General features: G+C 42.9%; 1 protein-coding gene across 2 annotated transcripts; it reads left to right on the top strand.

Annotated features, from left to right (window-relative positions):
* The first annotated feature begins 81 nt into the window (after positions 1-81).
* LOC121711043 (alpha-1-antitrypsin homolog) lies at positions 82-20,614 on the top strand. Of its 2 annotated transcripts, none has more exons than XM_042094329.1 (5): positions 82-86; positions 18,369-19,034; positions 19,350-19,620; positions 19,956-20,100; positions 20,227-20,614. In XM_042094329.1, exons 2-5 carry the CDS (start codon positions 18,377-18,379, stop codon positions 20,413-20,415), a joined length of 1,263 nt encoding a protein of 420 aa, XP_041950263.1. In that variant the 5' UTR covers positions 82-86; positions 18,369-18,376; the 3' UTR covers positions 20,416-20,614. The 2 variants fall into 2 exon arrangements, with proteins under 2 accessions (XP_041950263.1, XP_041950264.1); XM_042094330.1 differs by lacking the exon at positions 82-86 and adding an exon at positions 17,891-17,946.
* The last annotated feature ends 4,962 nt before the right edge of the window (positions 20,615-25,576 follow it).

Here is a 25,576-nt window from a genome sequence, read left to right as displayed (position 1 = left end):
CGTTTTCCGGATGCCCATGCGCTGGCAAACCTCAGCAAACACCTCTGCCTCGAAATTCCGCCCTTGGTCGCTGTGGAGCTCTTCCGGTGCCCCGAACAAGCAGAACATCTCAGTGACCAGTCTGTCCGCTGTCGTGTGGGCGCTCTGATCTGGCACCGCATACGCCTCCGGCCACTTAGTAAAATAGTCCATGGCCACGAGCACGTAGCGATTTCCCCGCTCTGTGACTGGCAGTGGGCCCATGACATCGACGGCTACCCGCTCCATGGGAGCCCTGACTGCGTATTGCTGCAGCGGAGCGTGCGAGCGTCACGTGGGGCCCTTCTTCGCTGTGCAGGCGTCACAGCAGTGAACATGCAGTTCAACGTCCAGCCTGCAGCCCGGCCAATAGAAGTGGCCTCTCAGCCGACGAAGAGTCTTGCTGAAATGAGCCGCACCCTCTGCCCCATGCACATGTTCCAGTACACAGGCTCGTAATCCAGCAGGAACCAGCAACTGGAAAATGTCAGATTGTCTATCGGGAGCTCGCCAGTGTCTATACAATAGTCCTTGACGTGCTACTAATCCCGGCCACTGTGAATAAATCGCTTTGGTCTCTGGATCGAGTGCTGATACGTCAGTCCATGGTGGTCGCTGACCGGCTTCGATCCATGACCACACTCGGCCGAGCGTGGCGTCTTCCGATTGCGCCTTCCGGATCTCCTCCCTTGACATGACGTCCACCGGCGACTGCGCGTCCGTGGCCCCAGCTGCCGCTCTGCAGTGCTGCGTTGTGGGGTTGGGCTGCGGTGCGTTGTCTCCGGTCTCTCGATCACTGTAGCTGGTAGCGGAAGGCGGCGAGACGACCTCGGGGTGCTGCTGGCGAGCGTTGACTCTCTCGTTGGCGTGAAGCTGGCGAGCAGAGCCTCTCTTGATGGCGCGGCGCTGGCGAGCGTTGAGTCTCTCGCTGGCGTGCTGCTGACGAGCGTTGGCTCCCTCACTGGCGTGTTGTTGGCGAGCGTTGACCCTCTCATTGGCGCGACGCTGGCTAGCGTTGAAAACAGCGACTCTCTCTCTTTCTGCCAGCGGTGATGCAGCCTGTAGCCGACGAGCGGGCTCCGGTTGAGCCACGGCCAGGCTCCTCTCCTCCCTCCAGTGGCAGTGTTGGACCCTGGTCTGCTGCACACGGACGCCTGGACAGGGCGTCCGCGTTGCTGTGAAGGCGACCTGCCCGGTGTCGAATCTCCATGTCGTAGTCCTGGAGCGCCTCCAACCAGCGAGCCAGCTGGCCCTCTGGTTCTTTGAAGTTCAGCAGCCAGGTGAGCGACGCGTGGTCCATTCTCAGCAGGAACCGTTTGCCGTAAAGGTAGGTTCGGAAATGGCGCATTGCCACCACCACAGCTAACAGTTCTCTGCGGGTCACGCAGTAATTCTTCTCCGCTCGGTCCAGTGAGCGGCTGAAGTATGCGACCACTTGCTCGCCCTGCTCGCCTGCTTGTGAGAGGACGGCGCCGACGACTACGTCGCTGGCGTCGGTGTCCAGGATAAACGGCAGTCGAGGGTCAGGGAAAGCGAGCACTGGGGCCTCACATAGCGCCCTCCGCAGCCGCCGGAATGCCGCATCGCACTCCTGTGTCCACTCGAAGAGCTGGCCTTTGTGCGTCAATCGATGCAGCGGGCTGGCGACTGTAGCAAAGTCCTGAATGAAACGCCGGTAATATGACGCCAGGCCAAGGAAGCTCCGCAGCTCAGCACCGTCGCGTGGAACAGGCCAACGTCTCACCGTTTCCACCTTAGCTGGGTCGGTGGCCACTCCAGCAGCCCCCACGACATGGCCCAGGAACCCGGTTTGCCTCCGGAACAGGTGGCACATTTTTTTTTGGGTGCAGTTTGAGCCCAGCACCTCGTATGGCGTCGAACACCTTCTCCAGATGTCCTATGGCACCGGAGAAGTCCGTTGCATGACACAGGATGTCGTCCAGGTAAACCACGCAGCATGTTCGTGGAATGCCCGCCAGGACACGCTCCATCAGCCGCTCGAAGTTCGCTGGCCCGTTGCATAGGCTCTATTACTCCTGCCGCGGCCATTTCTTTTATCTTTTCTTCAGCTGCTTGTCGTTTGGCGAACGGTAAGCGATGAGGTTGAAGTCGGATGGGCCGGGCATTTCCGGTGTCGATATCGTGTTGGACCAGGCTTGTTCGGGTGCAGTCCTCATCTTTTGCGGCGAAGATGTCGGTGTACGGTGCTAGTAACCTCCGCACCTAGCTACCCTGTGCTTCATTCAGCCCCTCACAGCTACGAGTGCAGAGTTCATTTACGGCTTGCTTTGTCTCTACAGAGGGCCGCGCAGCGTGAGCTTAGCAGTGGCGGACTCGGCAAGCGGACCTGGATGAGACCTGTTGTTTTCGCGGGCTTGAGTTTCGCGGGCTTGTGTGGGGAGGGGCGGAGACTCAGCAAGCGGACCTGGATGAGACCTTGGCGAGCACTCTTTGTGAGTTTGCTTTCAAAAAGTGCTCGCCATCCAAGACTCCGCCCCTCCCCACACAAGCTTGGTGGAGCCATCAAGATGGATGGTGGACGAAATGCATAAGAGAATCATGAAACGTTTTGTAACCTGCTAAAATACATTTTGCCAGTGGGTCCCATTTAGAAGTGGCACGCGCCTCCAGTTATTCACAGCTGCGTAAAATGTATTGCAACTTTTCGCCACGAGGTGGCAGCTTAAGTCCGCTGTAGCATTGCCGGTAAACGGGGCAGCTGGCTGCATTCAGAGGCAATTATCTGAAGAAGCAATTATCTATGGTCTATGATCTTCAAACTATGAGCCTCTTCGACGAGTAGATTGCTGGTCCACTGGACCACGAATTTAGGCTAGATTAGGCCCATGCCCGGTGCTTCTGTCTGTTAATTTTGCGGCACAACTGCTGGAACCGTGGACCGAAAGAAAAAGAAACTAAATGTTTCCCTGATCAATGCATAGGCCTACTTCTTAATTCATCAAATATAGAGGCATAACATTAGCCTAGGTGGTAGTAGTGGTATGCTGTAAGTGCTCATTCAAAGGCTATGCGTGTCTGTGCAAGTGAAACTGACAAACTCGTGGGTAGGCTAAGCAATTTAAAACAATCAAGAAGTGGATTCCTGTAATGTTCATGAAAACAGTATAGCGATTGGATAGCCTAATAAATCGCGACTTGTAGGCCTAACAGTAGGCCTAGTTTATATCGTCTCGCTGGAGTGCGCGCATAATAGGCCTAATCGCTATGCCTACTTGCCCGTCCAAATAGAGGACTTTCCTTTGTGTCACGGAGCTCTGACTAACGGGAGGCGCGATTGAAGTGGCCACTTCTAAATGGTAGCCTAGGCTACCCACTGGCTAATTCATTCCGCAAACTGCTGACTCACGAAATGTATTTTACCAGGTCACAAAACTGATTTCGTGATTCTGTTATGCATTTCGTCCACGTAATGGAATTATCATGACACATAATTCATTCCGTAAACTGCTGACTCACGAAATGTATTACAGCAGGTCACAAAACTGATTTCGTGATTCTGTTATGCATTTCGTCCACATAATAAAATTATCCTGACACATAATTCATTCTGTAAACTGCTGACTCACGAAATGTATTGCAGCAGGTCACAAAACTGATTTCGTGATTCTGTTATGCATTTCGTCCACGTAATGAAATTATCGTGACACATAATTCATTTCGTAAACTGCTGACTCATGAAATGTATTGTATGTGATTCTGTTATGCATTTCGTCCACAGAATGAAAGCATGTCACTGAATGCATTTCGTAAGTTATTAAGTTACTATTGCGTGGACGGAATGCCTTCAGTAACACAACACAATACTTTCGTGGACGAAATTGAAATGGGATTCACAGAATGATGTGTGTAGGTGCATTCCGTATTTTCGTAGACAGAATTACTTTTGACCAAAAAAAGAGTTTATTTCGTCTACGACAGTGAATAGTGCATTCAGCATTATGTCCACGAAAGGAAAAGGCCATCAGTCAATTTCGTCCACGAAATGATGTGCTCTCTTAGTGTTTCGTGGACACAATGCAAACCAATTTGTGCATTCCGTGGACAAAAGGCGTTACGATGTAACATGGTTTCGTAATGAATATATGTATTTAGTCACACAAAAGTCATTCTGTCCACGAAATAAGGCATGTTACATTTGGCGCCCCATATTCATTATGTCTATTTAAATGAACTGTACCATGAAATATACATTTGATAGTCAGAACACTTAAGGCCTTTTCAAACACTTGGGGAAAAAGTAAAAATGTTGCGATACTAAGTTTATATTTTGAGATGAGAGGCAGATATTCAGAATTTTGATATACTTTATCAATGCTTTGAGAAGAAATAAAGTCAGAATTGAGATAGGCTGACAAAGCCAAAAAATTGAGACACAAGTCAGTTTTTTTGTAATTATGACATGCATACTTTGCATTTCATAATTACACTTTTTTATTTAGTATCTTAGAATTCCAACTGAATATCTTACAAATTTGACTTAGTCTCTCAGAATTTGCAGTTTTTTTACCCATATACAAACTGCATTTAAATGGTGTGTTTAGCAGCCAGGATTTCAACATTTTCCAGGGAGAGAAACCCTTGGATCCACACTAATATGGTATGCTCATGTATTGTAGGAATTTTGTCAGTAAAAATGCCTAGGCTTCTCATTCTCTATTAACATTCATGTTACCTGAGTTTGTGTTGATGCAGGCTACCTTAGACTCATGGTGTTCATTACATTTAATACACACAAGTGTATTACACTAACTGTCTCACTAAATTGCATTATCCACACTCAATTCTCACTGGTATCTGCTAGACAACAAGTACCAAAACATGATTAGTTCATAGATTTCACATGTAAAATTCATTTTATACAACCCCACCCCCATCTTGCCTGTTCATAATTCTGAGAAATTCTTGTGTGCATGTTTATGTTTATGTGTGTGTGTGTGTGTGTGCCTACATTTCATTCCGTTTTCGATGGTAAATGCAAAACAGTGCCAAAACAACCCCCAGTGGACAAAAAGAGTATTACATGTGTACTGTTAAAGCCTATGGTACGGTCCCGCGTCTGCGTCCCGCGCACGCGGCACTGGTGAGTGTGTGACGAGAATTGCGTCATTTTTACAGCATGCGTCGCGTCTTTGAGTCGACTGAAATTTAAGACCGCGCGTCAAAGTGACGCGTAGACTGCGCATGTGTGAAACGGAACTGCTGTAAACACTCCCCTCCAGTAGGTGGACCACATAGAAGAACAACACTTAAACGTAGAAACAAACCTAGACAGAAGAAGACTTGTTTGGTTACCATAACGACGATGGAACAGAGCGCCTGTCCTCAGCTTGCCTGGCTTTGAGTTACGTGAGACACCACGACATGGAATCAACTTCGACCGATGTAAAGCCACAATCCACAGATACATTCTTTAACATTATATTTAATGGTCACTTTACCATCTATGGTGTAGAACCCAAAGTATTTCAAGACACCACATTTTAGATGAGTTGGGGACTCGCCATAGAGAATGAATGGGGGAAATTACGGAGGTTATAGTTTGACATGTCGTACTCCCGTGTGGACCAGATGCTATATACCACAGACATGTTTTGGGGGGCCACCCAAAATGAGGTGGCCCGTAGTTTGGGGACCACTGGCCTAGAGGAAGACTGACAGACTGAAACCAACTAAACCAACTCGTGTTACAGTTACAGAAATGGAGCTACAGTCAGAAAGAAAGAGGGGAGGTGAGTAAGAATTTGCATTGACAATGATACTTAAGTGCAGGTGGGAAATTTACTTTTTAAAATGTAAATATATCTACCAACCACTGAAAGAAATTTGGTGAAATTCACAAGCTAGTCAATAGCAGGCATACATCATTATTTTGTGTCTGAAATCTACCAGTCACTTTCATATTCTACCAGCATTTCACTGGTGGATCATTTTGGTCCCTACTTAAATGCAATGATGGATGGAAATTTCATACAATTGAATCTTTTTTAAACCCATGACCATAATAACCATAAAAGGCTAGCTATTAGCCAATAATTAAATAATACAAACATATGGATGAAATATTCATAAGCACTGCAACATCAGGTTTTCCCTCATCCATTATTTATTTTATGATGCAAGTTATTACCATCTAGGCCTACAGCAGGTGGTGTTGCCATCTACAGCAGGTGGTGTGACCTGTCAGTGATATATATTATGCACTATGTTCTGTGACATATAGCATTTAGCCTGAGTGGAGGTCTGAACTCTTAAAATGTATTTCTAGATTAAACTTTGGTTATCATTTTTATAATATTTCTAAATGCCAAGGGAAGCAGAGGAAAGAAGGAAACAGGCAGCTTAAGAAAGAGTGAAAGGGAGAGGAGAGGGAGAGAACAGGGCAGGTGCCTTTCTATGCAGGTCTTAACTAGATGTACCGCAGAGCGGTACAAAATATGACCGCCGCCCAGTCCAGCACATTTTCTCCACAAAAATAAATCACGCTGAAAGGCCTATATGATTCTAACTGTCTCACTAAATTGCATTATCCACACTCAATTCTCACTGGTATCTGCTAGACAACAAGTACCAAAACATGATTAGTTCATAGATTTCACATGTAAAATTAATTTTATACAACCCCACCCCCATCTTGCCTGTTCATAATTCTGAGAAATTCTTGTGTGCATGTGTGCGTGTACATGTTTATGTTTATGTGTGTCTGCGTGCGTGCTTGTGTGTGTGCCTGCGTATGTGCCTGTGTTTGTGCATGTGCATGCATGCGTACATATGTCTACTGTGTGAGTATGTGTCATACGTATGATTACTGTGAATGTATGTGTGTGCGTGTGTATCTGTTTATGCACATGTGTGCACATGGAATGGATTAACATGACCCCTGGAGGCAAACATACGGAAAAAAATTGGTCATCCTAGGCCCTACGGTTATCAAGATATTCACAGAAAACTGTGTCTGCCCTACCCTCCATTCGGGGGGTCCAGTACAGCAGGGGGGCTACAGATCAAAACGAAAAATGATGGTTCCATGCTATCCATGTGGGGTTACATGCCCACCAAGTTTCGTGTACCCCAGTCTTTCAGTGTCCCGGGAATCCTTGTTGGTGTACGGTCACTAAATGTACACATAATTTATTTTATTGTAAGGCCCCCCATGAACGAAAGTTCACAAAACTTGGCATGCATTCGGAGGGTGTCATAATGATCCTACACTTTCAATTTCGTGCAGTTTTGACCATGTCAGCCAGAGATATTGTGATGAAAACACCTAATTTTTTGCTTTTTAATTTTTAACTAGGTGACGCTATTCATTAAATAAGTGGTAATGGGATGGGTTAACATGCCCCCTTAAGACCAACATACAAAAAAAAGGTGGACCTCCTAAGCCCTACGGTTCTCGAGATATTCACAGAAAACTGTCTCCGGCCACCTACAGGCCAGTTGGTGTGAAGTAACATAAATTAATTTATTGTGTGGCCCCCCCATGAACGGAATTCCACGAAACTTGGCGTGCATTCAGAGGGTGTCATAATGATCCTACACTTCCAATTTTGTGCAGTTTTGACTATGTTAGGTCACAGATACCTGCAATTACAACACCTCATTTTTACTTTTTTTGTGTTTAACTAGGTGGCGCTATACATGAAATCAGTGGTTATGGAATGGGTTGACATGGCCCTTTGAGATCAACATACAAAAAAAAATGGTCCTCCTAAACCCTATGGTTCTCGAGATATTCACAGAAAACTGTGTCTGCCCTACCCTCGTTTCGGGGGGTGCAGTCCAGCAGGGGGGCTACAGATCAAAATGAAAAACGATGGTTCCATGCTATCCATATGGGGTTACATGCCCACCGAGATTCATCTACCCTGGTCTTTCAGTGTCCCGGGAATCCTTGACGGAAATTTGGACATGCGAAAAAGAAAAAAAATATTTTCGCTGCGCGGCGGTCATAATAATACTCAGAAGTCTGCAAATGAATGTATAATTCATCCTTATATCCTTATTTTATGTTATACTTCCTTGTTAGACAATGGCATGCAAACACACCCACACACACACACATTCTTGTTTGCACAGATTATTATGGAAATCAACTTATTGTTACCAAACTGACTTTTCAAGGGCCTATGTTGCAGTTGTTGCTATCTCAAATTGTCCCACAGAGCACTCACAAAATATACTTATATATACTTAAATATACAGAATAATAAAGGAAGTTTTAGCAGGCTATTTTCAGTGCAAATGTGGCATCTATTTGACTAATGCCTAATCATTTGCAAAACTACCCCCTAGAATGTTTGAAGTATGTGATAAAGCATGTTAGTATTAGTCAACTTGCAGGCTAACATACTAAAGGAGTTAAAAATCTATAAAAAGATATAAATATAAACTAGATGTACCGCATAGCGGTACAAAATATGACCACCGCTCAGTCCTGTACATCCATTCCGCGAAAATAAATCATATTAATGAATTTGTCTCCATCTTCTACTCCATCCCCCACTCTTGAAACCTTTGTGTATGCTTGTTTGTAATGTGTGTGTGCAAGCCGCACACAAAGTCGCCTACTGGCGCTGCAAAGGTGAATAGATTTGTAGCACTTGCCAAAAAAATTGTAGCATTGTTATAAAACTTTTAAAATCTCTAAACAATCACAAGTAGGGCAGTTCATCACAGTCCATCCATTGCAACTGGACTGATGAAAGGTACACCTGTAGGCTACATTGTAGGCCTATTTGAGAAAAGCAGAAGGTAGCAGCATAATGTATTTATTTATTTATTTATTTATTATTAAACAAAACAATCCCTGTCAGTTCCATGCAGTTAAACTAGCATGTCCAACTGGAGAGAAAGTTAGAATCTTGGAAGTCACAATAAACATTGGATCTGGACATTTTTCGTTTCTATTCTGTTTATATTATGTATTTCTGAGTGTAGCCTACACAATGCAGAGAAATAAAAGGGTGACCCAAATTCGTTTGAAGGACTGTCATTGCATTGTTATGACACATGCTGTAAAAACGTGTTGGCAATGTGAATAGGTTAACACTGTTGGTTATTCAAATATAATGAATCATTATTTGATGAATAATATCCAAACTAGATGTACCGCATAGCGGTACAAAATATGACCGCCGCTCAGTCCTGTACATCCGTTCCGCGAAAATAAATCACACTTCAATTTGTCTCCATATTTTACTCCATCCCCCACTCTTGAAACTTTTGTGTATGCTTGTTTAGCATGCCTGAGTGTGTGTGTGCGGCTGCACAGAAAGTAGCCTACTGGTGCTGAAAAGGTGAATAGATTGTAGAATAGCCAAAGAAGATGTAGCATTGTTATAAAACTTTTAAAATCTCTAAACAATCACAAGTAGGGCAGTTCATCACAGTTCATCCATTGCAACTGGATTGATGAAAGGTCACTTACACCTGTAGGCTACATTGTATTTGGGAAAAGCAAAAGGTATTAGCATAATGTTATTTATTTATTTATTTTTTATGTATTTATAAACAAAAACATCTCTGTCAGTTCCATGCCGTTTTCAACAGCTATCAAAAACAAAGGTCATTTTTGGATGGATGGATTTTTTGTGAATGTTTCTTCTTCTACATAAGATTTGTGTCATCTTTAGTTCATGTAATACTTTATTGTCAATGCACAAATTAAGTAACAGTAGTCTGAAACGTTATTGTTAATGCACAAATTAAGTAACAGTAGCCTAGTCTGAAACGAAATGCTGTTTTACATCTAACCAGTGGTGCAAATAACTGACATGTCCAAATGGGCCTTGATGAAATGCGTCGCTAGACTGTTCATACACATTTTAACGGGCCAAAGTTGAAGAGCTTTTGTCTGTTATTGTTCGTGCAAATATAGGCTGATTCATGTTCCCTTGCATTGTTTAACTGAGGTCCATGGCTAGTCTGGCTTTCATCAGACCAAGCTCAATCTTTTAAGGAATCAAAAAATAAATAGCGGGCAGATCAGGCTGGGTTCACCCAGCCTAGTCCATAGGCACCCGATATTGTTTAATTTTCCGATTGAGATATACACGCTCTGGCTATTCTAAATGCAAAAATGCATCAGGGAGTTATGACAAAACGGTAACTAACAAACTAGATCCTAATAGAAAGCTGTTAGCTTCCCTAAGATACAGGTAGGATTATAAGGTAGGCCTATTTACAACATAAATTGTCAATAGGCTATGCTGGCGACACAAATAAAATCTCCTTTGGAAACCAATGGCTTACGCCTTACAGTATCAAGCGGACTTAAACGGTCATATCGTGGCGAAAAGTTGTAATAACATTCACGCAGCTCCATGAGTCAAGGAAAGCGCGAATGAAGTAGCCACTTCTAAATGGGACCCACTACACAGTAGCTTAAGGTGTTCTGCTAAAGCAGCCATAATGAAATGAAGGTGTCATTGTTTGGATACTTCACACACACGTGCTTTTTAATTTTACAGACTACAACTACCAAGCTGTAATCAAAGCACATCGATTCCCCTCTCACACCCTGCACGCACTTAAAACAAAATAAACAGGCGTCTCAGTCTCACGCATGTATAGGCAAAACTGTATCAGACCGGTGTAACGTTGGTAAATCTTCCATTGCACAGAATTATTTTGTAGCACGTGCAATAAATGACAGTCGAAAGATACAAACAGTGCTGCTATACATTTGCTTGGTATAACCGCATTTATAGTTTTCTACAAATGCAATCAATCAAATGCCTCCATCACTCAACCAACGCTAACGGTAACATTACCTAGGTCCTTATTGATATTACAAGATTAACGTACCTGCAGTAAAAACCAAGCTTGTCGGATAAACATTTTGGCTTCAAGAAGAAATGGGAATTACACTTCATGTGAACATCGTCCTATCCTTATTAGATGTTCGCTGCGTAAATTACAGTCCTTGTAGGAAGCGTCCATTGTTTTTTCCAACCCACTTTTAACTTCCAACAAAATTACGTCTCACTGCAACGATGCGCCATCTAGTGGACAAACGACTACTACTCGCCAATACTGAAAATGCAGCCATGATGATGATGATGAATATTTATTTTGGCTTTCTTTTAATCCTACTGAATTTGTAATTATGTATCGGCCTTTCTAATACCGATAGTATGTGGGTGCCTGTGTGTGTGCATGTGTATATGTGTGCACCGCCATTTACAGGCCAATGAGTGTACAGTCACTAAATGTACACATAACCTAATTTTTTTAGACCCCCCCATGGATGAAATTCTACGAAACTTGGCATACCCCCAGAGAATGCCAAGTCAATCATACACATAAAATTTGGTGCAGTTCTGAACATCTTAACTGAAGATAGGGGCGATTAAAGCAGAATAATATTGCATTTTCATTTTTTACCGGGGGGTGGGGGTGCAAATCACAAATGAGTGATTATGAGCCAGGTTGATGTGGGCCCTTGAGACCAACATACCATGGGGTGGTGGTGGTCCCCGGGGACGAAATGAAATTTTTCCGTAAAAGTCTAGTGGGGCTACATACCCACCAAATTTCATGTACCCCGGTGGTTCGGTGTCCCGGGTATCAATGACCAAAAATTCAGGGAGTAGATGACGGGAAAAATTCTTGAATTGTGTGCATGTGTGCGTGTACAAATTTATGTTTATGTGTGTGGGTGTGTGTGTGTGTGTGTATGTGCGTGCTTGTGTGTTTGCCTGCGTATGTGTGTTTGTGCATGTGCATGCATGCGTACATATGTCTACTGTGTGAGTATGTGTCATACGTATGATTACTGTAAATGTATGTGTGTGCGTGTGTATCTGTTTATGCACATGTGTGCACATGGAATGGGTTAACATGACCCCTGGAGGCAAACATACGGAAAAAATTGGTCATCCTAGGCCCTACAGTTCTCAAGATATTCACAGAGAACTGTGTCAAAACGAAGAATGACGGTTACATGCTATCCATGTGGGGGTACATGCACACCAAGTTTTGTGTACCCCGGTCTTTCAGTGTCCCGGGAATCCTTGTTGGTGTACGTCACTAAATGTACACATAAATTATTTTATTGTAAGGCCCCCCATGAACAAAAGTACACAAAACTTGGCATGCATTCGGAGGGTGTCATAATGATCCTACACTTTTAATTTCGTGCAGTTTTGACCTTGTCAGCCAGAGATATTGTGATGAAAACACCTAATTTTTTGCTTTTTAATTTTTAACTAGGTGGCGCTATACATGAAATAAGTGGTAATGAGATGGGTTGACATGCCCCCTTAAGACCAACATACATAAAAAAAGGTGGACCTCCTAGGCCCTACGGTTCTCGAGATATTCACAGAAAACTGTCTCCGGCCACCTACAGGCCAGTTGGTGTATAGTAACATAAATTAATTTATTGTGTGGCCCCCCATGAACGGAATTCCACAAAACTTGGCATGCATACAGAGGGTGTCATAATGATCCTACACTTCCAATTTCGTGCAGTTTTGACTATGTTAGGTCACAGATACCTTCAATTACAACACCTCATTTTTACTTTTTTGTGTTTAACTAGGTGGCGCTATACATGAAATGAGTGGTTATGGAATGGGTTGACATGGCCCCTTGAGATCAACATACAAAAAAAAAAAACACCAAGTTTCGTGTACCCCGTCTTTCAGTGTCCCGGGAATCATTGACGGAAATTTGGGCATGCGAAAAAGAAAAAAAAAAGAAAAAAAAAAAAAAAAATCTGACTAAACCTATATGACCGCCGCTTCGCTGCGCGGCGGTCATAATAACACTATCATACACATTATGGTAGAAGGGTTAAACTCGCTAGCCAAAGGATAGGCTACAAAATGAATAAACCACTTTGTATGCAGGAAAGACATATGACTATATGATCTGGGCAAATTTAAGATATGCTTAGCTTCTGTTATATGAGAAACAAAATTGGCATCTAGTGGTCAAACATTTATTTACGTTTAAACAATTGTTTTCGTCTGCACATATTTCTCTCCAGTCGGACATGCTAGTTTAACTTTAGAGTAGCTACTATAAATAATGAAAGAGGCTATTGTCTATTGACAGTCTGACTCTTGTCAGGGGGGGTGCGGGATTGGATGTCCCCACCAAAGCTGAGACCAAACCTACGCCCTTGGATGATTCATGTTCCCTTGCATTTTGCAACTATGAGGTCCATGGTTAGTCTGGCTTTCGCCAGACCAAGCTCAATCTTTTAAGAAATCGAAAAAGAAATAGCCGGCAGATCAGGCTGAGTTCACCCAGCCTATAGTCCATGGTAAGCACCCGATAGAAATATTGTTTAATTTTTTGATTGCCCCCCCCCCCCCCCCCTGCGACGTGTTCGCCCCCCGGTTTTAGAGCTATTCTAAATGCAAAAATGCATAGAGAAGTTATGACCAAACCGTGATTTAACAAACTATATAAGGTAGGCCCTGCTATTACACAACATAAATGGTCACTAGGCTATGCTGCCTGGCGACCCAAATAAAATCTCCTTTGGGAACCAATGGCTTACAGTATCAAGCGGACTTAAGCTGCCACCTCTTGGCGAAAAGTTAATAGTTTTGCATATCAGTAGTAGGGGAGAACCGGGACGAATGAAACACTTCTTAATTAAATGTAATTTACAAAGACATCGTAAAACACTGAAAGTTAATATTTTGTCTCTAGCAACCTATATCTATCCTCTGTCGAATACAGTTGCATTTACAGCTCTGAACAAAACCGTTCAAGAGTTATTTAAGGAGAAGTCGAACGTGCGTTTTATTTCATTCGTCCCTCCTGGCTGGGACGAATGAAACAGCATGGGGGACGAATGAAACATACATCTTAAATTATGTAAACTTCCCACAATTTCAATATTTGACAACATATCATGAATGGTACTTCAAGTATGTGTTATTTTAGATAGATTGCTGCTGGGCTATATGTCTTGGTTCATGTCTGTTAACAACTCATTGACGCCATGGTAAAGCGCTTATCTCGTGGTTATGGAAATAGCATCCACTATGCCATTAATATAGCTAGAATAATGCATGTTTCGAATTATATAATGTTTCTATAGTACAAAATGTTATTTCACTCTGTTTTTACGTGGTTAAAGCCACCACACATCCAAATAAGTGCCCTTCATGATAGGTTAACATGGCAAAACTCGACCCCCTACCTGATAGCCCCAAATATATTTGCATCTTTCTAAAACTGATTTTCCATGTCCCACCTGCATAAAATATAGTATAAACACAGATATGTGTGCATTGACTTAGAATAAATGGGGGTTACTGCCTGGTCGGGACAAATGAAACGGGTGTTTCAATCGTCCCGCCATAGACATCTAGCATGATAGGCTGTTTTGCATCCATTACAAACAATCATTGCAATGTGAACGTCTGGGATTGGGGAGAGCACTAAATGCTCTACTTAATAAGCATGAAGTCAAACCTTTAAATGAAAAACACTCTTTAATAATAAATAAATAAATAAACCGCTAATGATGTAAACCTGTGACCATCAAACATCGTTTATAGCCTGTAACTCCGTGATACTAAGACGTAACAGGAAGGCATTTGGCTGAGCAACGGAGGTTAATATGCTCTATGTTTTGTCCAAATTATGACTGTAAACCGGAATGTTTCATTCGTCCCCGTTTCAATCGTCCCGGTTGTACCCTAATACATTTCACGCAGCTGTGTTAATCATGGAAAGCGCGAATGAAGTGGACACTTATAAATGGAACCCAACCCACTGTAGCTCAAGGTCTGTCTGTGGCTAAAGCAGCCATAATGAAAGCGTTATCATTGTTTGGATACTTCACACACACGTGTTTTTTAATCGCATAGATAGACTACAACTACCAAGCTGGAATCAAAGCACATCGACTCCCCTCTCACACCCTAAACACGCACTTCGAATAAACAAAAAGCATCTCAGTCTCACGGTAGCCATAGGCAAAACTGTATAGGACCGTTGTAACGTTGGTACTAAATCATCCATCGCAAAGAATAATTTTTGTAGCACGTGCAACAAATATGTGTAGGTACAGCCCTGCCCTGGATACATCTCTCAACGTGCGCTCTAAAACATTTGGTTTAAATGGAGATGTAGATCATCACGGGTGCGTTAATAAATCTACATTGCGGCGAGTTGACACAAATTATTCACTCTGACGAATTTAGGTAGTGTGATGTAAGTGAATTGTGGGACTGTGGGGATTGTTAATCCGCTGGAACTGAATTTGGACTAATTGAATTAACTGCAACAGGTGAGGCTGATTGGGGTGTTCAGCTGTCTGCTGTCTGGTGTTCCGTGGCGTGGGGTGAGCCGATACGTCCTCCCTCCACGTCTGCGCTGTCCAGCTCCACTGGGACTCGGAAATCAGCGCCACAAACTCAGACCCAAGGAGGAGGTGTCGCCGGTCGGCGAGTTAAGGGGAAATTTTACATCTGTGTGTGTGTGTGTGTGTGTTCTTAGGAGTGCATTGGGGGGATGATAACGGGGTTAGTGGGGTAGTTGTGTATGCAAAGTGATCGTAACTTCTCTTAAACGGTTGCGGGTGCGTGTGTAATTTTCAGAGTGGATTGATCAAATAGTTTGCAGCGCCTTCTTATAGGGGGACGTGTGTGCCAGTGACCGTGTGGAACGCAGTGTGCGATTTAACGTCTACCTTTAATGAGAGCTAATTTAATGAAGCTGGTTACTCTGCTGCTAACTCTGTTTCCGTGAACCCCCTGCACATTTTAAATCCGTATTAATGTTTACATATGAATTAATAATAAAGATTGTTACATTTGCCCAAACAACTGGTTGTGTTCATTTGCAGGCTTTGGCATTTATTGCAATTTAGTTGCAAAACAAAGAAAACTCACATTTATTACAGTAGTTTCAGTCCTACTTTACTTTGGGCCATGCTCTTCCTACTTGAATCACCTTTGAAAATAGAGGATTGAAGTAGCCTATATGGGCATGGGCGGATTATGAACTTTCGGGCCCCTGGGCCCAGATGTAGTAAGGGCCCCCCACTTATTGTTGTATATGTGGGAGGGGGTTTGTGGGTCCTCCCCCAAAACATTTTTAATTTGTTTGACGTGATTTCCTGTATTCTGATTTCTGCTGCATTTTGGGGCTGGACAATACTAAATTCAATCAGATTCATAGATTCATAGCCTACATCCTCCATGATTCCATGCAAAGGCTTGGGCTTCAGGGCCCCCTGACCCCTTGGGCCCCTGGGCCTGTGCCCGGTAGGCCCGTGCAGTAATCATCCCTGTATATGGGTGTTTGGGAATGAACGTTGACTCGGATGCTTTATGAGACTTTGAGCAGAATTGTCCCAGCACGCTGTTTAGGATGCATCATAGACAGGTTATCTTTCAGGTAGCCTATATATTTTCCATTAATGGGGGGGCATTGATATCTATCAATGATTGCACCTGATGGGTAGGGGTAATGTCTAATGACCAAAGTCTGGGGCTTAATTAGGTTGAGTTCTGTACTCCAGATAGGGGAACGTTTACATTCTGCTCTGTCAGGGAGTGGACTCATGATTACAATGGGTCAGCTGCAACAAAACATCACAATCACACAATGTTGCCTCTGGGTCTGAATGTGTTGATACTTCAAGTTTTATATTTTCAAAGAAATGCATGAAATGATGTCCTCAAATAACAGCATGTTACACCACACCTTTACGTGGCGCTTTAGGGGTGAACAAAAACCCACCACTGACCCCAAATCCTAATAAATAGCAATAACACCTTTTAAAATGTACCCAACCAGTGGGATTTATTACATCAAGATAAACCCTAAAAAACACATAGACGTGACACAAAGTCCAAATCAAAAGACAAGACAAAATCCCAGGCTGAGAGGCAGCAAGACAGCCAGCAGTCCCCAGACCAAAAGCCTCTCCTCAGGAACTGGATCCTGGAGCCTTTAATTCCCAATCAATCACCAAGCCAGGTGCTGATCAAGGTCATTACAAGCAGAGCACCTGAGCAGAGGTAGAGAGGAGGGGAGAGAACGGGGACAAACAGCACTGGAACAAACATACATCACAGGGAACACATACAGCCGTAACACAGCAATTGAGAGAATTGAACCAATAGAAAGTAACCTAAAAATTCAGTATACACGCAGCCAAGTAGTGAGTTTTGTATTCAGTGCATGATCACTACGAAATTTCATTTTTCAAATTGCTTTACTTCATTTAATATCCCTTGTCATCTGCACTGTAATTGTCACTGGCTACATATTTCAACATGGCATGACTGCAAAATCAGTCTCTGAAACAAACATGGCTTAAGCAGAGATGACAAGTTTCTATGTTGATAACACTCTTACTGCAGAGTGTGATAAGAGAAAGCACTTCAAAAACCAAAGCAGTTCACTGGTCATTCCAGATGCACACCAAGAAATAAAAAATAAAATAAACTGTCCCAAAAATCCTCATTTATTCAAGGGGCCCCATTTATTTGATTTTGATTAGGCCTATATGAATTGGAAAACATCTTTTGAACTATTGAGAATCCTGCATTACACTTGCTTCATGCCTCCCTTGTATTTCAGCTGAAATGTCTGTTTGAGGTTATTTGCGAATTCATTGAAGACACAAACTATATATTTGATTGAATAGATAATCGTGTGTGTGTCTGTAAATAAACCCACCCAATGTATACAGTGGATTCTGTTTTTGAATCACTCAAAGAATAACACATTTTCAACCTTTCTAGCTACTGACTCAACCAACATGTTACATCACTGTATGTAGTGGGTGTAAGTGTTCAATTGAGGTCAAAGGATCTACAGGTGACGTGGGTAATTATTTACTGGGGTTTACTCAGCTGATTGAGAAAAAGTCTATAAAATGTCAAACCACTGCCAAAGAAGTTTGTGGCACAGAGAAACCTGGTGGTAAGTAACATCTCTAGACCTGATTTTATGACTGTTGTAGTTATGGGGTTGGATTTTTTATAGGTCTTGTATAGTTTTGTACAATTACTGGTGAAACTTATTTTAAAAGCTACTGCCAGATGGTTTGTAAACGAGTTCACACATTTATTAGGAAAGCTTTTAGAATTGTTTTCCAAATAGAAAACTGCAGCAGAACTGTGACTGACCAAGCCCAATTTAAATGTTGTGTTCTTATTTTAGAGTAATTGTTTTTCTTGCTTTTCCTAAGTGTGTGTTTTGGAGTAATTTGTGGTTCTTTTTGGGGGGATTTTACTAGTTTTACACCATAACGATTGGACTGCCTATGATCTGAACATGCCTACAAGTTGCCTGCTGTAGGCTACAACTGTGGATCTTTTTCTCTTGCTCCCCTTGTGATCCAGGTCATAACATGAGAGGCGTTCTGCATTGCTGTGTGACCATTGTCCTGCTGCTGTCCGTGGCATGGGCTGCCCCACACGAGGGCCATGACCATGACCACGACCACCTCCACCACGGCAAGGACGAGCCGCACCCGCACCATGGTGGCGCAGATGCACTCTGCCACAAGCTGAGTCCACACAACGCCGACTTCGCCTTCGCCCTTTACAAGAAGCTGAACGCGCTGCCCGACGCAGGCTCCAAGAACGTCTTTTTCTCGCCCGTGGGCGTCTCTCTTGCCCTGTCTATGCTGGCTCTGGGTGCTAAGGGCGAGACGCTCTCGCAGCTTTACTCCACGCTGGGCTACAGCAGTCTGACCCCAGCAGAGGTCAACGAGGGCTATGAGCACATGCTCCACATGCTGGGCCACGCGCAGGGGGACATGCAGCTGGACGCCGGCGGCGCACTGGCCATCAAGGATGGGTTCAAGGTCCTGGACAAATTCCTGGAGGACGCCAAGCACTACTTTGAGAGCGAGGCGTTCAACGTGGATTTCTCCAAGCCCGAAGTGGCAGTGCAGGAGATCAACAAGTTCATCGCCAAGAAGACCAACAACAAAATCAATGACATGGTGTCCAGTTTGGATCCAGACACCCTCGTGATGCTGATCAGCTATGTCCACTTCAGAGGTAGGCCATGACTTGACATGACCTTTATTATACATTCTTTAGGCTCTGACAAAGGCCTATTTCAGGTACTACCATAGCTTGTTGTATTTATTGTTGTTGTATTAATAGTTAACTAAGGTCTCCTCGACAATGTAGCTTGAATATTATTCCTTCTTTTTGTAAGTCACTTTGGACCAAAACATCTCCTAAATCAATAAATGTAAACATAATCTCGTTATTTGACATGGCGAGGTGATAAAAAAAAATACTGTACCTGGGAAAAAAAAAAATCATTGTCCATTGAGCCTGACTGCAGCCTGAAATCTGTCTCTGTAGGCAAATGGGAGAAGCTCTTTGATGAGAAGTTCACCCGCAAGGCAGACTTCCACGTGGACGAGAAGACAAAAGTGACAGTGGACATGATGCAACGGACCGGCCGCTACGACTTCTATGAGGACTCGGACAACTTCACCACGGTGCTCATGCTGCCCTACAAGGGGAACGCCTCCATGATGATCGTGCTGCCAGACGAAGGGAAGATGAAGGAGGTTGAGGCCATGATCTGCAAAGATCACCTCAGACACTGGCATGACAACCTCTTCCGGAGGTGACTGGAGTGTTTTTTGTTGTGTTTTTTTGTATCTGAGTCATAATGAATCTTAGATGTGTTATTGCTGCTTAGCTGAGGAAGTAAGTTGGGACTAAAACTGCAGGACTGCCTTGTGATAAAAAGCATCTGCTTAATAAATGTGTTCATGCATCTGCATTTCTGCGTTTACCATTTCCTGTTGGGCTAAATGGCATGCAGTTAGAAATGTGTGTTGTGTGTTTTTTTTTTTCCATTTTGAGGAACATCTGTGAATTGGCCTAAATTATATATTCAAAGCAGTGACCGAGAGGAAATGCAATGACTCATATTTTTTTTGCCTCTGTGTATTGCAGCTCTGTTGATGTCTTCCTGCCAAAATTCTCCATCTCTGCTGATTACCCGCTCAAAGAAATTCTGACAGAGATGGGAATGGTCAACGCATTCACAGATGCAGCAGACTTCTCCGCCATGGCAGAGGAGAAGGTCAAGGTGTCGAAGGTAAGAGTCAGCCAATCACCTGGCTATTTACACGCTAACTACTTTGGAGCTCTCGTATCTCCAAATGTGTGAAATAATTGAAAGAAATGATGGATTACTGACAAACACATTTTCCTTTCATCTTAGGTGGCCCACAAAGCAGTCCTGAGTGTTGACGAGAAGGGCACTGAGGCGGCTGCGGTCACCACCATTGAGATCATGCCCATGTCCCTCCCCAACATCATCAACCTCAACAGGCCTTTCCTGGTCTTCATCTTGGAGGACAGCACCAAGACCATCCTGTTCATGGGCAAAATAACTAACCCAACAGCCTAGACTGAGCTGTGCCAAAAGAGAAGTCTTTAAAGAAGAGTCTCTCTCTCCCTCTCCCTCTGCGTGTGTGTGTGTGTGTTCAACATGGGAGTGTTATTGTTCATAAAAGTTACTGATATGCAGTATTATGTTTTCTTGGTGACACTGTAATCTTGACCTATATCTTGGGACCAAATAAAGAATAACAAGTGTTTACAATAAATGCTGTGTAGTTTTCTTTGATAATGAGTGAAAGGTCTAATTCTATTGAACTAAAACACAAACACAACTTAAAGCAGAACTTAATATACAAATATGTATCCTAAAAGATGCTTAGAAGCATGCAACAATCATGCAGATAAGAACCAACCTTTCTTAAACTACTCTCCTTCCTCAAACCTACATTTCAGAGTGATTCTAGTGCATGATTATGAAACGGCAAGACAGGGCAATATTTGTATTGCTTGACTATTTCTGCAACTGGCATGAAAACAGGGCTCCCAGCAAATGTATCCCTGTGGATAAGGCCTAACCTGGAGTACATTCCACTATGACCTTTGGTGGGTCAATAGACACTGGTTTAGCACAGTGTGTGCAATCAATACATTTGTTCTCACAGTGCACAGCAGACAAGGACGTCACATGGTCCCTTGCCCCACAGTTGGACACAGCCAACTGGAAAACTTTTTAAATACCCACAAAGCACCCCCTCCACTACACACACACACACACACACACACCTTGCACTGTGTCCTTATGGGGTTATATTTTTTGTGTACATACATGAAAAGGATGCTGATAGATAGATAGATACTTTATTGATCCTCAAGGGGTAATTCAAGGGTCTCAGTAGCATACAGACATAACACACAACATGCACTTACAGCAGAAATGGTAAACCTAAGTATAAACATATAACTAAACTCCACTGTACAATAAAGACAGATAAGAAAACTAACAAAACTAAATACTAAATACACTATATAAGCATGGGTGGATTATGAACTTTCGGGCCCCTGGGCCCAGATGTATTAAGGGCCCCCCACTTATTGTCGTATATGTGGGAGGGGGGGGTTGGGGGTCCTCCCCCAGAAAATGTTTAATTTGTTTGATATGATTTCCTGTATTCTGGTGCATTTTGGAGATGGCCGATCCTAAATTCAGTCAGATTCATAGCCTATATCCTGATTTGTTGATATTGAGGCAATGATTCCATGCAAAGGCTTGGGCTTCAGGGCCCCCTGACCCCTTGGGCCCCTGGGCCCAGTAGGCCCGTTCAGTAATCCATCCCTGTATTTAAGTTAAATTAAGAAAGTCCAATGTGCTTGAGGGTGATCAAGCATAAGACGCTTGTAGTGACAGGGCCAGGACTGGTGAGGTGCTAAAGGGAGTGAGTGTCATGGTGAAGGTGCAAACAGTAGTCCAACCATAGTCCTTAGTTATGTGTGCCTGGCAAGGTGCTCAAGAGAGTGAGTGTCATGGTGGAGGTGCAAAAAGTAGTCCAACATTAGTCCAACAGTGCAAGAGTAAGGTCTAGAGACCAGCATAAATAATATAGACAAATAGTAGAGTAAAGTGTAATGTAGACAAGGTAAAATAAAAAACTATTTCAGTGCAAGAACAGGTTGAGTTAATAGGGTTATAGCCATTCATTCATTCAGCATTGTATCAGAAGCCTGACCGCAGCCATTGAGTGTGCTAATATAGCATGAAAAACAGTGTAGCAGTAAAACAGTAGTGAAAACATTAGGCTGTGTACAATAGTAAAACAGTAGTAAAACAGTAGTAAGCAGTAGTGGGCAGTCAGTACTCAAAAAACATGGACATGGAGAGGGTGGAGAGGCAGACAGACTTCTCTGCTTAGTCTATCTCTCCTCTTCCCTTTAGTGAGGCATTGAACAGTTCAATGGCCCTAGGAACAAATGACTTCCTCAGCCTTTCAGTTGTGCATGGCAGTGAGCGTAGTCTCCAGCTGATCAAGCTCTTTTGGTTTTTGATAGTGCTGTAGAGCGGATGACATTCATTGTCCAAGATGTTGATCAGTTTGTTTAGGGTCCTTTTGTCAGATATTGTAATGTTTACGTGAACCTTACCAGCATTCCGTCGTATTGCAAGCAGCTGATTCCTTGTGTACACAAGTTTGTTGCCGCTGGAGCATTGCAATAGATCCATATCCATAGGATAGAATGAAAACACTCCTCAAAGTGCGTAATCCAAAAAAGTTGCGAAGTAAAAAAGTTGCTACTGTATTTCATAAATACTTGATTTCTGGCAAAGATAAAGCCCAAGATGCTATACCTCAGTCAAACTGAACACTTGCTCAGCTATAAGACCATAGATGTTAAAAAAGACATAATGCTGTACATATATTATATTGTTATTAGTGCTGTCAAACGATTAAAATTTTTAATCACGATTAATCGCTGAATTCCTATAGTTAATCACGATTAATCACATATTTTATCGCATGATTAAAATTCTATTATTTTGCATTTCTGAACTTTCCAGGAGTCCATATTAACAATATAAAGCAATTATTGTGTATCTTGATTAGGATTCAAATGAAAGCAAAGCAAGTTACTTCATTAACTTAACTTTAAGACATAGGTCTATTTGATTATTTCAATTCAAATTTCAAAAGATGTGCAGCAGACCTAAGGCAACACAATATATTCTTCAGAAATATAGCTAATAAAGGGCATAAACATAAAATACTATATTCATTATCTTTGAGTTCAGTTGAAAATAAGGAACTTTTCGACATGAGTGCACTGCCATTTTATAGGCCTAGGCCTACAGTCTATGGTGCACTGTCACTTGCCACACACATCAGCGCCGAAGTTTTTAACATGCAAACACTGGATGAACAATGGATTTTAATGGAGCGGCGTCGACCAAATATAACTGAATCGTGATTTACACGGCGGCAACGTGCGATGCTGGTGTGCAGAGTTGTATTGAAAAGAATGGAATAATGTACAGTAAATGAATGTCGAAAGCAGAGTGCATCGCACTCATGTCGGCATCGGTGTCCACAGCAATTTAAAACACCATTCAGCTGACCGGGAGTTCAGAACTGCGTTGGTGTTTATTATACGAATCTACTCTTGGCCGGCTCGCAAGTGTGTGCAGCATAGACTGTATATATAGAACTGGACAGTGTGGCTGCATTCTACAGTGATCTATGGAATTGAAGCCGCCGAGGCGACGCCATCTTGGAAAATTTGGAGCCAATTTGAAGTGCGGCTGCGCAGCAAAAGTTGAAGCATCCGCAGTGAAGAGGAGTCGCGGTCAGGCACGCCCACTCAGTTGCCACTCAGCGAGTTAAACACGCCCCTTGTCAAGTGAAACCCGCCCCCTTCTCCTTTCCACAACGCAGGTCGACTCGGCGCAGAAGGCTAGCTGGCTGGATGAATTTTGCGGCTGTGAGTTAGCTAAACAGTACAAACAACAATCGGTTTGTTCTTGTCTGGTAAGTGTTGCGTATCAATTGAAACGTTTTTTTTTTGTCTATTGGTGTTCTTAAATACGTCTAAGAGAGCTTATTATGTTGATTATAGACTGTGACAATTTAGTATGGTGAATACTAATGAGCTAACAACAGAAATACGGACAGCGAATTAGATGCTAACGTTAGCAGCTACATTAACGTTACCGTTTACGGGAGGATAAGTTAGTCGTTGAAGTGAAGATTAGCACCCAGCTCCCGTAACAGTCGATGCATGATATACTTGGTTTTATTAGTTGTTGCTGTTTTCAAATATCTCAATCTTAATGTATGCCATCTCAACATGGAGTAACCATTGACTGTACATGGGGATTAATAACACTAGACAGTCAGTACAGTATATGATGTGATAAAGCAACGGTATGATGTGATAAAGCAACGCAAGTTAATGTTAACGTAATGTGAAGCATGGACCTCATCAACCCGTCATGTTAAAGGAGAATTCCGGTGTGATATTGACCTAAAGTGTATAGAAACATGATACCGAGTGTGAACGTATGTCTCATAGCCCATCTGGAAATGCATGGATTCCAGTTTCTTCCAGTAGCAGCAACTGGAATCCATGCATTTCCACTGAATTATTTTTGGAATCTGATCCCTTATCATAGCTGTTCATTCTTACTCGTTGCTCGACTTATCGTGACTAAATTCAAGATGGCTGCAAACGCTAAACTTCGTGAAGATACTGTCTGTATAAATCGTCTTGTAAGTAAACTACCAGTGCTTTTTCAAAGTTCTCAATGTCTCGTTTTAAATGTCAGGGCCCTCGGAAGTCTACCAATGAAGTGTGGAGATACATTGAGCCTCGTAAATGGGTGTAAAACAGTGATTTATTTGCATGGCTAGCCCGATGCCGAAGCACCACTATTGAAAAAGATGTTGGTAGCATCGGCTAACTAGCGCCAGATTTTGGAGTGCAGGAGACAAGCCGAGATGGGCTATGAGACATACGTTCACACTCGGTATCATGTTTCGATACACTTTAGGTCAATATCACACCGGAATTCTCCTTTAATGTAACTACTAGCCAGTTTGCCAGCGTTGCATTTTTTCTAACGTTAACGACAGACACCTGTTAGAGCTACTTCTGTGATGGTAGGTCGGTAGCATAGACTGTAAAAAAAAATAGATCGGTAGGTCGGTAGTTGTAGACCGCATAAGTGAATGATCGATAAATGAAACGCCTGCATTAAACACTACGCCAAGAACCAGTCACTTCCCAGGGATATCGGTGAACATTTGAGAAAGACCTTAGTTTGTCATCTAACGTCCATGATCAGTCATACTGATAACGTTATTTTTCAAGCTGACGCAAGTTAATAACATTCACACCGCAAATTTATATGTGTAGTTAACATTAGGTAGGCTGTAAAGTTTATTGCACACACATATTTAATTAATTGGTATTACTAGTGGTGTTGAGTGCCTGATTAGATGCTTTGTAATGTTATTTTGTAAAATTGTCTGACTAACTTTATTGTAACTTTCCTTTTTGCAGGTAAGATATGGGTGATGGCTGAATGTACTGGAGGTGGCGGCAAGGTGGTCTCCATGATCTACATTAGTCTGCAAGCAAGGGAATGCCTACGTGAAGTGGTTTGGCTGGAGTGGTCTGAGGTGGCATGTCCTCCCCCTTTCTCCAAGTCCCCTGACATCCATCTCCCTGACATCATCACC

Source organism: Alosa sapidissima, chromosome 6 (assembly GCF_018492685.1).
Source record: "Alosa sapidissima isolate fAloSap1 chromosome 6, fAloSap1.pri, whole genome shotgun sequence".
NCBI lineage: Eukaryota > Metazoa > Chordata > Actinopteri > Clupeiformes > Clupeidae > Alosa > Alosa sapidissima.
This window is presented reverse-complemented; position numbering and strand designations above follow the sequence as displayed.

What these genes read in the sequence shown, in the direction of transcription:
- LOC121711043 (XM_042094329.1), top strand. Translation starts at nt 18,377, where the DNA reads ATGAGAGGCGTTCTGCATTGCTGTGTGACCATTGTCCTGCTGCTGTCC. An exon ending in CAGCTATGTCCACTTCAGAG is followed by an intron (nt 19,035 to 19,349) that starts GTAGGCCATGAC and finishes CTGTCTCTGTAG; the next exon opens with GCAAATGGGAGAAGCTCTTT. An exon ending in CATGACAACCTCTTCCGGAG is followed by an intron (nt 19,621 to 19,955) that starts GTGACTGGAGTG and finishes TGTGTATTGCAG; the next exon opens with CTCTGTTGATGTCTTCCTGC.